The 13,652-nt window shown below is 38.1% G+C and overlaps 1 protein-coding gene across 3 annotated transcripts in view; it reads right to left on the minus strand.

Moving 5' to 3' along the window:
• chst11 (carbohydrate (chondroitin 4) sulfotransferase 11) overlaps positions 1–13,652 on the minus strand; it is a 63,444-nt gene that overhangs the window by 21,262 nt on the left and 28,530 nt on the right. For all 3 annotated transcript variants that reach the window (XM_048154633.1, XM_048154632.1, XM_048154634.1), the window contains one exon: positions 8,789–8,874. In XM_048154633.1, coding sequence (XP_048010590.1) covers positions 8,789–8,874 — 86 coding nt within the window. The remainder of the gene's footprint in view (positions 1–8,788; positions 8,875–13,652) is intronic.

The following is a 13,652-nucleotide window of genomic DNA, read 5'->3' on the forward strand; positions in this document are numbered from 1 at the left end:
ATAATGAAGCTGTGCGTCAGGCCTTAAAGTGACAGCAGCCTAATTTACCTGCTGTCAAATTATGAGATGATATTAAAAACATCTACATGGCAGTTTTTCCACATTGCATAAATGTCAAAATTCTGACCAGTGAAAAGCTAATTTTGGAAAACCACTAACCACAGTGGCTGGTGAGCAAAAAAGTTAATGTCAAGCCCTGATTGTGACTATTTATCTGCAGAGAAAGCCAAGCACCGGTCTATCTGGGTTCATGAAACCCTTCAGGTTTGGATTCAGCAAGGTATGTACACGGAGTCATCTCAAAAATGAAAGTTGCGGACAGTAACTTCTATCTTGCCTCGACACTCCACTACAGGATGTATTGACGGATCACATGCTTTCCACTGTCTTCACTCCTATTGGTTGTTGCTCCCGAAAGTTGTTCTTCATTTACAACTCGTGTCGCCGGAATTCGCCAGCTCTCTATTGAAAGTTTTGCGTCGCTTTGTCACTGGTAGTGTGAACGCAGCTTTAAAGGGTTAGTTCACCCAAAAATGAAAATTCTGTCATTTATTACTCACCCTCATGCCGGTTAACCTTCGTTAATCTTCAGAACACAAATTAAAGGTGCCGTAGAACGTCTTTTTAAAAGATGTAATATAAGTCTAAGGTGTCCCTTGAATGTGTCTGTGAAGTTTCAGCTCAAAATACAAAATAAATTTTTTTAACTGCCTATTTTGGGGCATCATTAAATATGAGCCGATTTAGGCTGCGGCCCCTTTAAATCTCGCGCTCCCCGCCCACGGAGCTCGCGCTTGCCTTTAACAGCATAAACAAAGTTCACACGGCTAATATAACCCTCAAAATGGATCTTTACAAAGTGTTCGTCATGCAACATGTCTAATCGCGTAGGTATGGTATTTATTTGCATGTTTACATTTGATTCTGAATGAGTTTGAGGCTGTGCTCCGTGGCTAAAGCTAACATTACACACTGTTGGAGAGATTTATAAAGAATGAAGTTGTGTTTATGCATTATACAGACTGCAAGTGTTTAAAAATGAAAATAGCGACGGCTCTTTGGTCTCCGTGAATACAGTAATAAATGATGGTAACTTTAACCACATTTAACAGTACATTAGCAACATGCTAACGAAACATTTAGAAAGACAATTTACAAATATCACTAAAAATATCATGTAATCATGGATCATGTCAGTTATTATCGCTCCATCTGCCATTTTTCGCTATTGTTCTTGCTTGCTTACCTTGTCTGATGATTCAGCTGTGCTGCTTCAGACGTTAATACTGGCTAGATCCATTAATGTACTAAAAACATATTTAAATCAGTTCATGTGACACAATTACAGTGGTTAAATATTAATATTATAAGGCGACGAGAATATTTTTGGAGCGCCAAAAAAACCCAAAATAACGACTTATTTAGTGATGGCCGATTTCAAAACACTGCTTCAGGAAGCATCGGATCATAAATGAATCAGCGTATCGAATCAGCTGTTCGGAAAGTCACATGATTTCAGCAGTTTGGCTGTTTGACAAGCGATCAGAATCATGATTCGATACACTGATTCATTTGTGCTCCGATGCTTCATGAAGCAGTGTTTTAAAATCGGCCATCACTAAATAAGTCGTTATTTTGTTATTTTTGGCACACCAAAAATATTCTCGTCGCTTTATAATATTAATATTGAACCACTGTACTCACATGAACCAATTTAAATATGTTTTTAGTACATTAATGGATCTTGAGAGAGAAAATGTCATTGCTCCCTATGGAGGCCTCACGGAGCCATCGGATTTCGACTAAAATATCTTAATTTGTGTTCTGAAGATTAACGAAGGTCTTACGGGTGTGGAACGGCATGAGGGTAAGTAATAAATGACAGAATTTTCATTTTTGGGTGAACTAACCATTTAAGCTGCACATCTCTTGTGTTCTCCTCATTAGGGCTGAGGTGGTAACGTTTACTGTGCAGACTGTCCTGCTCATTCACACTGAAAGAGAGCGGAAGCGTTCGGCGGATGAGCGAAAGTCTCATTACCCAGTAGGTCAGTAAAAGCTGAAGAGAGGCACATTACAGCCTGACTAAAGAGCTTTGCTCAGAGAGAACAGCCTGTAAAAGAATAAGAGAGCGAGAGAATAATCTGCTATAATAGTCTATGTAATAGTTTTAGTACCTGTCACAGTTCCTGGTGGAATAATAAAAGCTGCATGGTTTATGTATATAACAGTATAATGCTTTTTGAGCATTACAACCTCATAACAGCACATACTGTATAAGTAATGTATGTAAAGGTTTCTGGTCCTGTTAAGTGCACACATCAGCTTTATCTGAGTGCCTACAGTAACCTGAATCTCCAGTATAGTGTTTCTATAGTCTGAATGAATGTGCTTGCATTCACAGTAAAGCTAACTTACATGTGTGTGTGTGAGAGAGAGAGGGGAGAGTATTTAAATTCACAAGATAAGAACTGCCTTTTAAAATGTAGCCTATAAAAGTGTCTCCAAACTCAATGAAACTCTGTTGCCTTCATGTGTATCGTATGACAAATTCTTTGCGAGTGGTCAAAAAGAAAGAGTCATATTTGTGGAAAAATGAATGGAACTTTACATTCGTGCTGCTGCATATGGAAAACACAGTCAAAATATACTGTACATGCATTCAGACTCACTTAGAATACACCAGGGAAGGCTTGAATTTACATCAAAACCAGTGTGTGTGTGGTGGGGGTTGGGGTTTTGTCTATATTGTGGGGACTAAATGTTCCTACAACGATAGGAAAACCTGAAATTAGCTACATGTGAGAAGCAGCCAATGGTCACAAAGAGGAAAACGGCTAAATAAACATAGTAAAAAATCTCTAAATGAGAAGATTCAATATAAGTTCATCAACATTTGTATTATATAAAATCAAGGTTGCAGTGAGGCACTTACAATGGAAGTGAATGGGGAGAATTTTTTAGAAGAACTTAAAGGCAGAAAAAGCACTTAGATTAATTCTTCAGTTAAAACGTGATTTATTTGAGCTGTAAACCTATTTAAAGCTTCATTTTTACTGTTGTTTTGGGGTTTAAGGGCATTCTGTCATCATGGCAACAGAGTTGTAAAACTGAATAAGTTTACATATAAAAGATTAGTAAGTGATTTTCCCCCACACTGAAATCACGCTAACACGCATATTGTTTATGTCAGAACATTCCAGGTTCAATACAAGTTAATTTCAATTAAAAACATTTGTAGCATAAAAAATCGAGGTTACAGTGATGCATTTGCATTGGAAGTGAATGGGGCCAATTTTTGGAGGACTTAAAGGCAAATATATGAAGCTAATATATGAGCAGTAAACCTGTTTAAATCATCTTTACAGTCGTTTTAGGGTTTTTGGCGTTCTGTTGTATTGCTACAAACTTGTAAAAACGGATATAAGTTTACACATGAAAGGTTAATAAGTGATTTTTCACACTAAAATCATTACATATTGTGTCTATACTATTGAAACAGTGAGTGTTTTACAGATTGGCCCAATAACAGTCGGGTTCCCGAAGTAAAAACTTCTCCATAAGGAAATTGATTTTGTGCAATAACTTATAAGACCTACTGCGAGCTTTGAGATTGTTAATCCATGTTATTTGCTTCAGATGAAGACGTCAGCCCACATTATTTCAGCTTATTTTTAAAATAATGTTGTTTAACAGTGGAATTCCTAGTGAAAAACTACATTACCCATGATGCTGTACAGAAAAATAGCTCCACCCACTCCCATGAAGCACTGTGAATTACATAATCGAGTCGATACCTACACTCTCAAAATACTGAAATGTTTGTATATATATATATATATATATATATATATAGAGAGAGAGAGAGAGAGAGAGAGAGTTTATATATATAGTATATATGTATTGTAACACGGTTCATAGATGTGGGAAGAAGGAGGCGGGAACCGGCGAACGTTCAACAAAACTTTAATATAAAATAAACAAAGAACAAAACGAAAGTAATGCCGGCAGACCCTCGCGGACGTCTGCCGGCCACACAAACATAATAAAACGTAAAATAAAGTCCAGGCCTGGTCCTCTCTCGTCCTTCACTGATGTCGCTCCTCCTTTTATGCCTCCGGAGCTCCTCCGTGAGAGACTCGAGGCCGGCACGCCTCGCAGGTGACGCTCATTATCACTCGCGTCACCGGCCTCGCGCCGTTCCCTCACGGCTCTCGCCCGCCCTGCTCGTCACATACCCCCAACGCCCCTCGCAGGCCGGGGGGTACTCCCGCGACTGCGCTTACTCCCCCCGGGGCCTGTCTCGGCGGCCGCAGCACCTGGGGGTAAGGACAGACGAGACGAGAGAAAGGAGACGGAAGCAAGGGGAGCGACAGGACGAGAGAGAGGAGAGAGGAAAAAGAAAGAAAAAAAAAAAAAATTCTTGGTCCGGTTCCCAGACACACTGCCGCCCGGTCCTCAGCCAGCCGGGAGGCTCTTCCTCGCGGTGCCATGCGGTGGCACTGGACGCTCGGTGGACGGCCCGATCCTCGACCGCCTCCTGGCGGCCGGCGATGGCTCCTCCGACTGAGGGCAGCCGGCAGCGAGTCCCCCGTCCCCTGCTCCTCCCCTTCATGGCGGACGGCAGCAGGCTCCGGCCCACGGCAGACGGCGGCGACTCCTCCGCTCCCTCCAGGTCCAGGACGGCAGCCACCCCACCTCGTCCCAGGAGCACGGCATCCGGGTCTCCGTCCCACCTTTCACAAGGCTCCAGCACCACCGCCTCGGGCAGCCTCTCGCGGTCTACACACACTCCCGCGCTGCCCGAACTCCGCAGCACCGCGATCCCCCTCAGCAGCGAGGGCTCTTCGACAGCATGTCCCTCCTTCCTCCCGGGTTTCGGCACCAATGTAACACGGTTCATAGATGTGGGAAGAAGGAGGCGGGAACCGGCGAACGTTCAACAAAACTTTAATATAAAATAAACAAAGAACAAAACGAAAGTAATGCCGGCAGACCCTCGCGGACGTCTGCCGGCCACACAAACATAATAAAACGTAAAATAAAGTCCAGGCCTGGTCCTCTCTCGTCCTTCACTGATGTCGCTCCTCCTTTTATGCCTCCGGAGCTCCTCCGTGAGAGACTCGAGGCCGGCACGCCTCGCAGGTGACGCTCATTATCACTCGCGTCACCGGCCTCGCGCCGTTCCCTCACGGCTCTCGCCCGCCCTGCTCGTCACATGTATATTTTACAATAAACTTTTTTTTTATACATATAATCAACATTTGTAAATGAGTAATTTTTTATTTCTCCATCATTTTTAATTCTATTATGTAGTTTGCAATGCTTCATGGGATTGTAGTTGTTTCCCTCAATAAAGCCGTTAAGTATGTCCGATTTTCAAATACATTTTTGCTTCAAATCACAGTTTGTAGTGTTGTGATTCACCTCGAGAAGATTATCTTCATGGCTTGTAACTCTTTAAAGAAGACTATTTTAAAATCCCTAGGGGAAAAATGAATGAAAAAGATACTTCCGGAACCAGCGCCGCTGAAAAAGGGGGCGGACACTTATGCACTCTATTGTAAGCGTGTCGTTGCTTTTTTAAAGAAAATGAGAAACAAGTGGAAATTTACTTTTGTGGTAATCAGCATTATGCCACAAAAAGCTTAACTTGTACTGAACCCGGAATATTCCCTTAAGGAACAGAGAATATCATTAGCTCAATGCATTTGAAGTGGATAAAAAGACAAATGTGTGTTTGTAGTGCCAGACGAGACCACCTACTGCCTACTTGTGCTGTGACATTTTGGAGTTCTCAGCTTCCTTTATGTGCAAAACGTTCTGACAGCGCTGAGACTGTTTTCTCAAGGTGAAAGAGTTTTTGAACATGAGATGAAAACAAACTATTACAGCTACACCCTCTTTCCTCGCTTTCTGGAACAGGACGATCGGTCAGGTATACGATCAATCAGGGAAAGGTGGAGGTGGGTGAAAACGTGCAGGAAGGTGAGCGTGAGAAATAAAGACAGAGAGAGAGGTGAAATTAAACCGGATGAAATCAATCCTCGCATAATGTTCGCTTTGTGGTCGAGCGGATCTCCTCGGCTAAGCTCTAGATGTGCGTGTTTTACATTGGAAATGAAATGTGAATGTTTCCATAGTAACATGCTCAGGCATTCCGCTGACGGTCCAGAGGTTATTCTTTCCAGCTGACCTCAATGCAGAGAAGACCAAAACTTAGAGACCCGTGAAATCAAAACTGACCTGATTTACTCCCTAATACGTGAGACTGACATTATTGTGAACTATTCATTGGTGCATGTTATTCCAAATTAATATATATATATATATATATATATATTCATAACTTGCCCTGCCACAGAAACACCTTTTCTTTTTGTGTAACATTCCTCTTGTTTTTTTCAAGAGGAATGTTACACAATCTTTAATATATATATATATTTAATTAAAAATACAGTAAAAAACAGTAATATTGTGAAATATTATTACAATTTAAAATAACTGTTTTCTATTTGAATATATTTGACAAAGTAATTTATTCCTGTGATGCAAAGCTGAATTTTCAGCATCATTACTCCAGTCTTCAGTGTCACATGATCCTTCAGAAATCATTCTAATATGCTGATCTGCTGCTCAAGAAACATTTAATGTGTACAATTGTACAAAATATTTGTGTACAATATTTTTTTTCAGGATTATTTGATGAATAGAAAGTTCAAAAGAACAGTGTTTATCTGAAATCTAATCTTTTGTAACATTATAAATGTCTTTACTGCCACTTTCGATTGATTTAATGCATCCTTGCTGAATAAAAGTATTCATTTCTTTAATTTCTTTTCAAAAAAATAAAAATAAAAATTCTTACTGACCCCAAACTTTTGAACGGTAGTGTATAATGCTACAGAAGCTTTGTATTTCAGATAAATGTTCATCAAGGAATCCTGAAAAAAAAAGTACACAACTGTTTTCAACATTGAAAATAATCATAAATGTTTATTGAGCAGCAAATCAGCATATTAGAATGATTTCTGAAGGATCATGTGACACTGAAGACTGGAGTAACGATGCTGAAAATTCAGCTTTGCATCACAGGAATAAATTACTTTGTCAAATATATTTAAATAGTACACAGTTATTTTAAATTGTAATAATATTTCACAATATTACTGTTTTTTACTGTATTTTTAATTAAATAAATGTAGCCTTGGTGAGCAGACGAAACTTCTTTTAAAAACATTAAAAATCTTAGTGGTTCCAAACTTTTGGACTGTACTGTATATATATATATATATATATATATATTAAAGATCCAATCAATTCATGCAAAAATGAAAAATTCAGGGGATTAATTGTGGATTGACTGGATGGACTTGACATCCCATTTGTATTATTGTTTATCCTGTTTCTCTATGAAATATGAAATCCGATTGAATTAAAATTGCTTGTGAATGCCATTGTAGAGTCATGAGTTCATCTATAAACTAGTGTATATAAAATAAAGGCAAAATCATTATTATGCATAAGTGGGATTATATTTTACTCATTTATATTTAATGTGAAACTTAAAAAATGTCATTTTTATGAAAACATATTGTACAAATGCAACAGTAAAAACCTATTATCTTTCCATACACAGTGAACAATTATAAATGGCTTAGCGTCATATGTCATTGTACTGTAAAATGTTCGGTTTTGCAAGTAAAAATTACAATAAAATTTTGTTCAAATCTATATATGTATGGATACTGAACAAGAAAATGCATATTTTACAGTACATATTATTGTTAAAATGATTTATTATGTAAAAACTATATATTTTTATTAAGTTAAAATATGAGCCACCTTATCATTTACTGTGGATAAAACAGTAAAAAAAAAAAAAAAAACATAAGTTCTAGTTGTGTACACATGGATCTTCGAAAACGTCTAAAAACGCTGTATTATGCATGTCAGGCCAGTAGTTGGCGATGTCACTTTGTAAAGAAACACTACAAGACTTATCAGGCAATAATGTTTGCGCACGAAGGCACCTCACGAAACTGATTTCGGACAGACTTCTGCGGCAGCGTAATGGTTAATGATCTACAGCAAAGTAGAGTGAGCTCTGATGATAACTAATCAAATATTTAATTACTACAATAGTAATTTCTTATTAGAAATAACATCAGAAGTGGAAAATGTTGGTCAGAAACATACATTTACACACAAACTGACCACCAACCACAACTTTCCATCTTTATTTTTTTAGCTCAACTGCCACAGAATGGAAAGCACAGGATTATGGGATATCAAAGGCAGCGAAGGATACATCTATGCTGCCTTCAAAAATCGAAGTGAAACTAACATGTGCCTTGATGCCTTCCTACCTTGGAATGCATCCTCCGAAGGCAGCATTTTTAAGTTTTTGGATGCAGCCAGTGCGGAGGATTTCCCACCGTATTGGGCTAGTTTTACAGTTGCCACGGGGTTCCCCAAAAAAAAAAATCAAGATGGCGAAAGCATCAAGCAATTTTGTCTGGACAAACGATGAGGTTGGATTATTACAACAAGTGACTATAAAGCGGCAAAATGTCTGGAAAATGTGCAATGTGCAAACGGCGTTGCTGTGTAAATGAAAAAAAAAGTTTACCGTTTTTAGTTGAAAATGGTGTCGTGTAAACGTCTCCTGATTGGCCATGGTTTAAAAACAGGTCAATTATGATGAACTCATTGTCACCATATCCTTTTTTAAACACTGTCACCATGTTTCACTGTAATTCGCATATATATTATGACAAATTGATACCTGTGTGGGGTTGTACAGCTCCTGCAGGGCGTTTCTGGAGCCTTTCCGACAGCAGCCCTCCGCTGCGAACGGGTTCCGCCTCATAACTGCAACAAAAACAAAGAAAGAGAGAGACGGACTGTTAGAATAGCCAATCAGGCTGAAGCAAAAGCAACCAATCCTGACAAGGCAGGTTTTGTTGAATCGATAGTGTAGTGTTCATATGGCCACACACACACACACACACATTTGTCTGAATGGATGCCCTCAGTAAAAGGGCATGTCTTTAATAATGCAAAGCTGTAAAGCCATCCAACAAATCTCCATATAAACAATACATTCAATTCCAACTCGCCACCTCAAAACTCACACATACATCTCTAGAGTGTGTGTTGCAATCAATGAATAATTTAAGCATGCTAATGCATGTGTAGAAGCTCTGCTGTGTTGTAACTGACAGTAATAGTTTTATACAGTTTGTCTCTCAGTCCGCAGAGAGTGACCGGCACTGCTGAAATAACACTACATGAAAGCTAATGACTAGCACTGCTGAAATGGTGCCCTATGAAAGCAGTCTCTGTGCCATGCTGCTGTAGCAGTGCTAGGACTGAAAGATTTAGTATGTTTATTCGCGCTCATGTAACGTTATCTTGACTTATAACGTGTATTTTTGTTATGTTTAGAGTCATATGTGTTTTCGCACAAAGAGAGTTTTGTTTAAAAGTGTGTTGATGCCTGTAAGTGCACAGCGTTCTCAGAGCATCTGATATCTGACTGTTTAATCCAGCTCGAGGTAAGGGATCCGAATGAAACCGAGACCGCTGGGAAGGAACGGATGAAAGGAAAATGAGAGCGACAGAGGACGATGTGTTAATGAGGGATAGAGAGACTGCTGGACGAGAAACAGACAGTTCGGATCAGGAGGGTCGACAACCTGAGGGGTCGTCATTAGCGCGCCAGTGATAGCGAGAGATGGGTTTATGTGATTTAATTGGTCTTTTAGAAATGTTCAAATCCCTCGCATCTGCATGCCAGTTTATCGTTCCCTCATATGAGGGAGTAATCCTTCATAATTGTGCACATTTAGTTATAAATATGCCCGCGTGGAAAACGAGCCCACAGAAATCAAAGACCTGTCATTCAGGTTCTCCACATCCTGCACTCTTTCTGTGCTTATTAAATATTTTAGCTAATTTTCTCACGAAATCAGCTCTGAAAATGTTGAAAGTGTGCAGATTCCATCTGAGCCAGGTTATTTTCATATAAGATACTTCACTTCAAAAGGGTTGTCAAACTTTTTTAGGGACAGGCTGAGAACTTTAACAAAGGAAAGTACCATTTTATGGCCAGTAAACGCTATTCTTTGTTTCCTGCAGATGTATACTCTGATTACTTGGCCAAATTTTGGCCATTTTGAAATGGGCTGAAAACCATTCACAGTTCAAAAAGCTAACAGAAACCTTGTCGATGGCAAATGAATATGTACCTTTTGGTAAATTTTAGGATCATTTGAATACATATAGTGTAAAATGAACAATGAACAAATGAAATTTTTTCAGTCTTTGTGACGTTCAAAAGTTTGGGGTTGGTAAGATTTTTATAATGTTTTTGAAAGAAATGCTCACCAAGGTTGAATTTTTGTAATCGATAATACAGTAAAAATAGTAATATTGTGAAATATTATTACAATTTAAAATTGTTATGTGAATATACTTTAAAATGTAATTTATTCAGTATCATTACTCCACACTGTAAAAAAATAATATTCATGATTTGTTATCACAACATTTTTTCTTTTGTTAAATCAGCTTTAATAATTAATGTGGTTCAGATAACATAATAGTTTGAGTTTTTGTTTATTAAACCAATCGTCTTTATTGTATTAACTCAATTTTTTTATTTCAATGAACTCAGGTAACTTAATTTTTTAAGTTAAACCAACAAATATTTTTTTACAGTGCAGTCTTCAGTGTCACATGATCCTTCAAAAATCATTCTAATGTGCTGATTGGCTCTTCAAACAACATTTCTTACCATTATCAATGTTGAAAACAGTTTAATATTTTGTGAAAACCCTGATACACTTTTTTTCAGGATTGTTTAATGAATAAAATAGCAATTATTTGAAACTTTTTGTATTTTTGTATTATAAATGTCTGTCACTTTTGATAAATTTCATGCACCGTTGCTATAAAAAAAAAGTATTAATTTCTTTAAAAAAAAAAAAATCTTACTGAGCTTATCTTGCCTGCTACCTCATTACAACCAGAAACAATGGACTGCAAACAAGGTTGAATATGGGTTCGCTCTGCCTGAACATGCACTAAAATGATCCCACCTGCATCCAGGTGGATCTTGCTGTTATTAAATTGGCGGTCCATTGGACACACACCTGCTGTAATTTCCCATTTGCTGACAACAACATTGACGGTGGCACAGCACCTGCCCCCTCTCTCCACTGCGTGACCTTCAGCTCACCCGCTTCATCAGACAGCTAGCCATTGTTTGAGACAAACCATGTAGTGGGCAGCTTTATGAATATTAAACTGTGAAGATCTGAGGCTGTACACATTGATGAAATGTCTCACTGCTGATAGATGAGGATCTAATGGCAATGTTTTATTCCAGCGAGCCAGGAAACTAAAGAACCTGAGGCACAGAGATCTTGTTTAGTCCTAGGGGAAATCAGAGAGCTAAATGAGCAAAGCAGGAATGTTTTAGCCTCCTAAACTCAACCAATGAACAGTATTAAATAATATATAGACATTACTGAAACAAAGAAATATCTGTATGTTAAAACTCTGGATTATTAACTAGCCCAGCTGTACACATGACCTTGCGCTGCTCATTCCCAGCAGGCCTGTTTCCTCCGAGCCATGATCACACAGTCACATATCTGCAGCCGTCCATCAGCCGAGGATTATGGTATACCGGAGGATTAATCTGTCTCTATCTGCCCGTAACATACTCTAAAACACATCAGTTCCCTTATCACCGCTCTGAGCACACAAAACCATAAGTCAGACTACAGCTAAAATGCGCTCACTCATAAAACCACATATACAGTAATAAAAAAGATGTTTTTAGTCAATAAAGATGACAAGGCTCCATTTGGATGAATACAGGCCGTCAGATCCTCGCCAACACACAAAAACACAGCCAGATTTTTTTATTTTCCCATTAGCAAATAAATACTGAGGCTATCAATTTATTAAAAATGAAATTTAATTAACATGATATGCTGATCATTTAATAAAAATGCATGGAAATAATTTAAAGACATTGCATTATTGTGACAGGCGAGTTACTCATTGAACAGGCATTACAAAAAGTGGCTTTAGAAATCAATATACTATTTGTTTTATTTCCATTTTATTTATTTTGCAATTGAATTTCATTCTAACAAACATTTTTTATATAATTAATTATATTAAATTACCATTTTATATTGACACATTTCCATGTTTATTTTTGTTTGTTTGTTGTTGTTGTTTTTGGACTTATCCACTTTAAAATGGCATGTTTTTTAGATGTCCCTTATGCCATCTTTTTTGGACATGTCTAATGGAAATGCCATGTTTTTTTGTTTTGTTTTGTTTTTGGACATACCATTGAAATGCCTTTTTTTTTTTGGACATTTCAAATGAAAATGCCATGGTTTTTAGATGTCCCATGGAAATGTCATGTTTTTTTGGACATGTCCCATGGAAATGCCATGTTTTTTGGACATGTCCCATGGAAATGTCATGTTTTTTTGGACATGTCCCATGAAAATGTCATGTTTTTTGGACATGTCCCATGGAAATGTCATGTTTTTAGGACATGTCCCATGGGAATGCCATGTTTTTTGGACATGTCCCATGGAAATGTCTTTTTTGGGGGGGGGACATGTCCCATGGAAATGTCATTTTGTTTTTTGGTTTTTGGTTTTTGGACATACCATCGAAATGCCTTTTTTTTCTCTCTTTTTTTTTTGGACATGTCTAATGAAAATGCCATGGTTTTTAGATGTCCCATGGAAATGTCATGTTTTTTTGGACATGTCCCATGGAAATGCCATGTTTTTTGGACATGTCCCATGGAAATGTCATGTTTTTTTGGACATGTCCCATGGAAATGTCATGTTTTTTTGGACATGTCCCATGGAAATGTCATGTTTTTTTGGACATGTCCCATGGAAATGCCATGTTTTTTGGACATGTCCCATGGAAATGTCATGTTTTTTTGGACATGTCCCATGGAAATGTCATGTTTTTTGGACATGTCCCATGGAAATGTCATGTTTTTAGGACATGTCCCATGGAAATGTCATGTTTTTTGGACATGTCCCATGGGAATGCCATGTTTTTTGGACATGTCCCATGGAAATGTCTTTTTTTTGGGGGGGGGGGACATGTCCCATGGAAATGTCATGTTTTTTTGGACATGTCCCATGAAAATGTCATTTTGTTTTATTTTTTTTGGTTTTTGGACATACCATCGAAATGCCTTTTTTTTTTTTTTTTGGACATGTCTAATGAAAATGCCATGGTTTTTAGATGTCCCATGGAAATGTCATGTTTTTTTGGACATGTCTAATGAAAATGCCATGGTTTTTAGATGTCCCATGGAAATGTCATGTTTTTAGGACCTGTCCCATGGAAATGTCATGTTTTAGGACATGTCCCATGGAAATGTCATGTTTTTTGGACATGTCCCATGGAAATGTCATGTTTTTTGGACATGTCTAATGAAAATGCCATGGTTTTTAGATGTCCCATGGAAATGTCATGTTTTTAGGACATGTCCCATGGAAATGCCATGTTTTTTTGGATATGTCCCATGGAAATGCCATGGTTTTTTTGGACATGTCCCAAGAAAATACCATTTTTTGTTTTGTTTTGTT

This window comes from Megalobrama amblycephala, linkage group LG14 (genome assembly GCF_018812025.1).
Source record: "Megalobrama amblycephala isolate DHTTF-2021 linkage group LG14, ASM1881202v1, whole genome shotgun sequence".
Classification (NCBI taxonomy): domain Eukaryota; kingdom Metazoa; phylum Chordata; class Actinopteri; order Cypriniformes; family Xenocyprididae; genus Megalobrama; species Megalobrama amblycephala.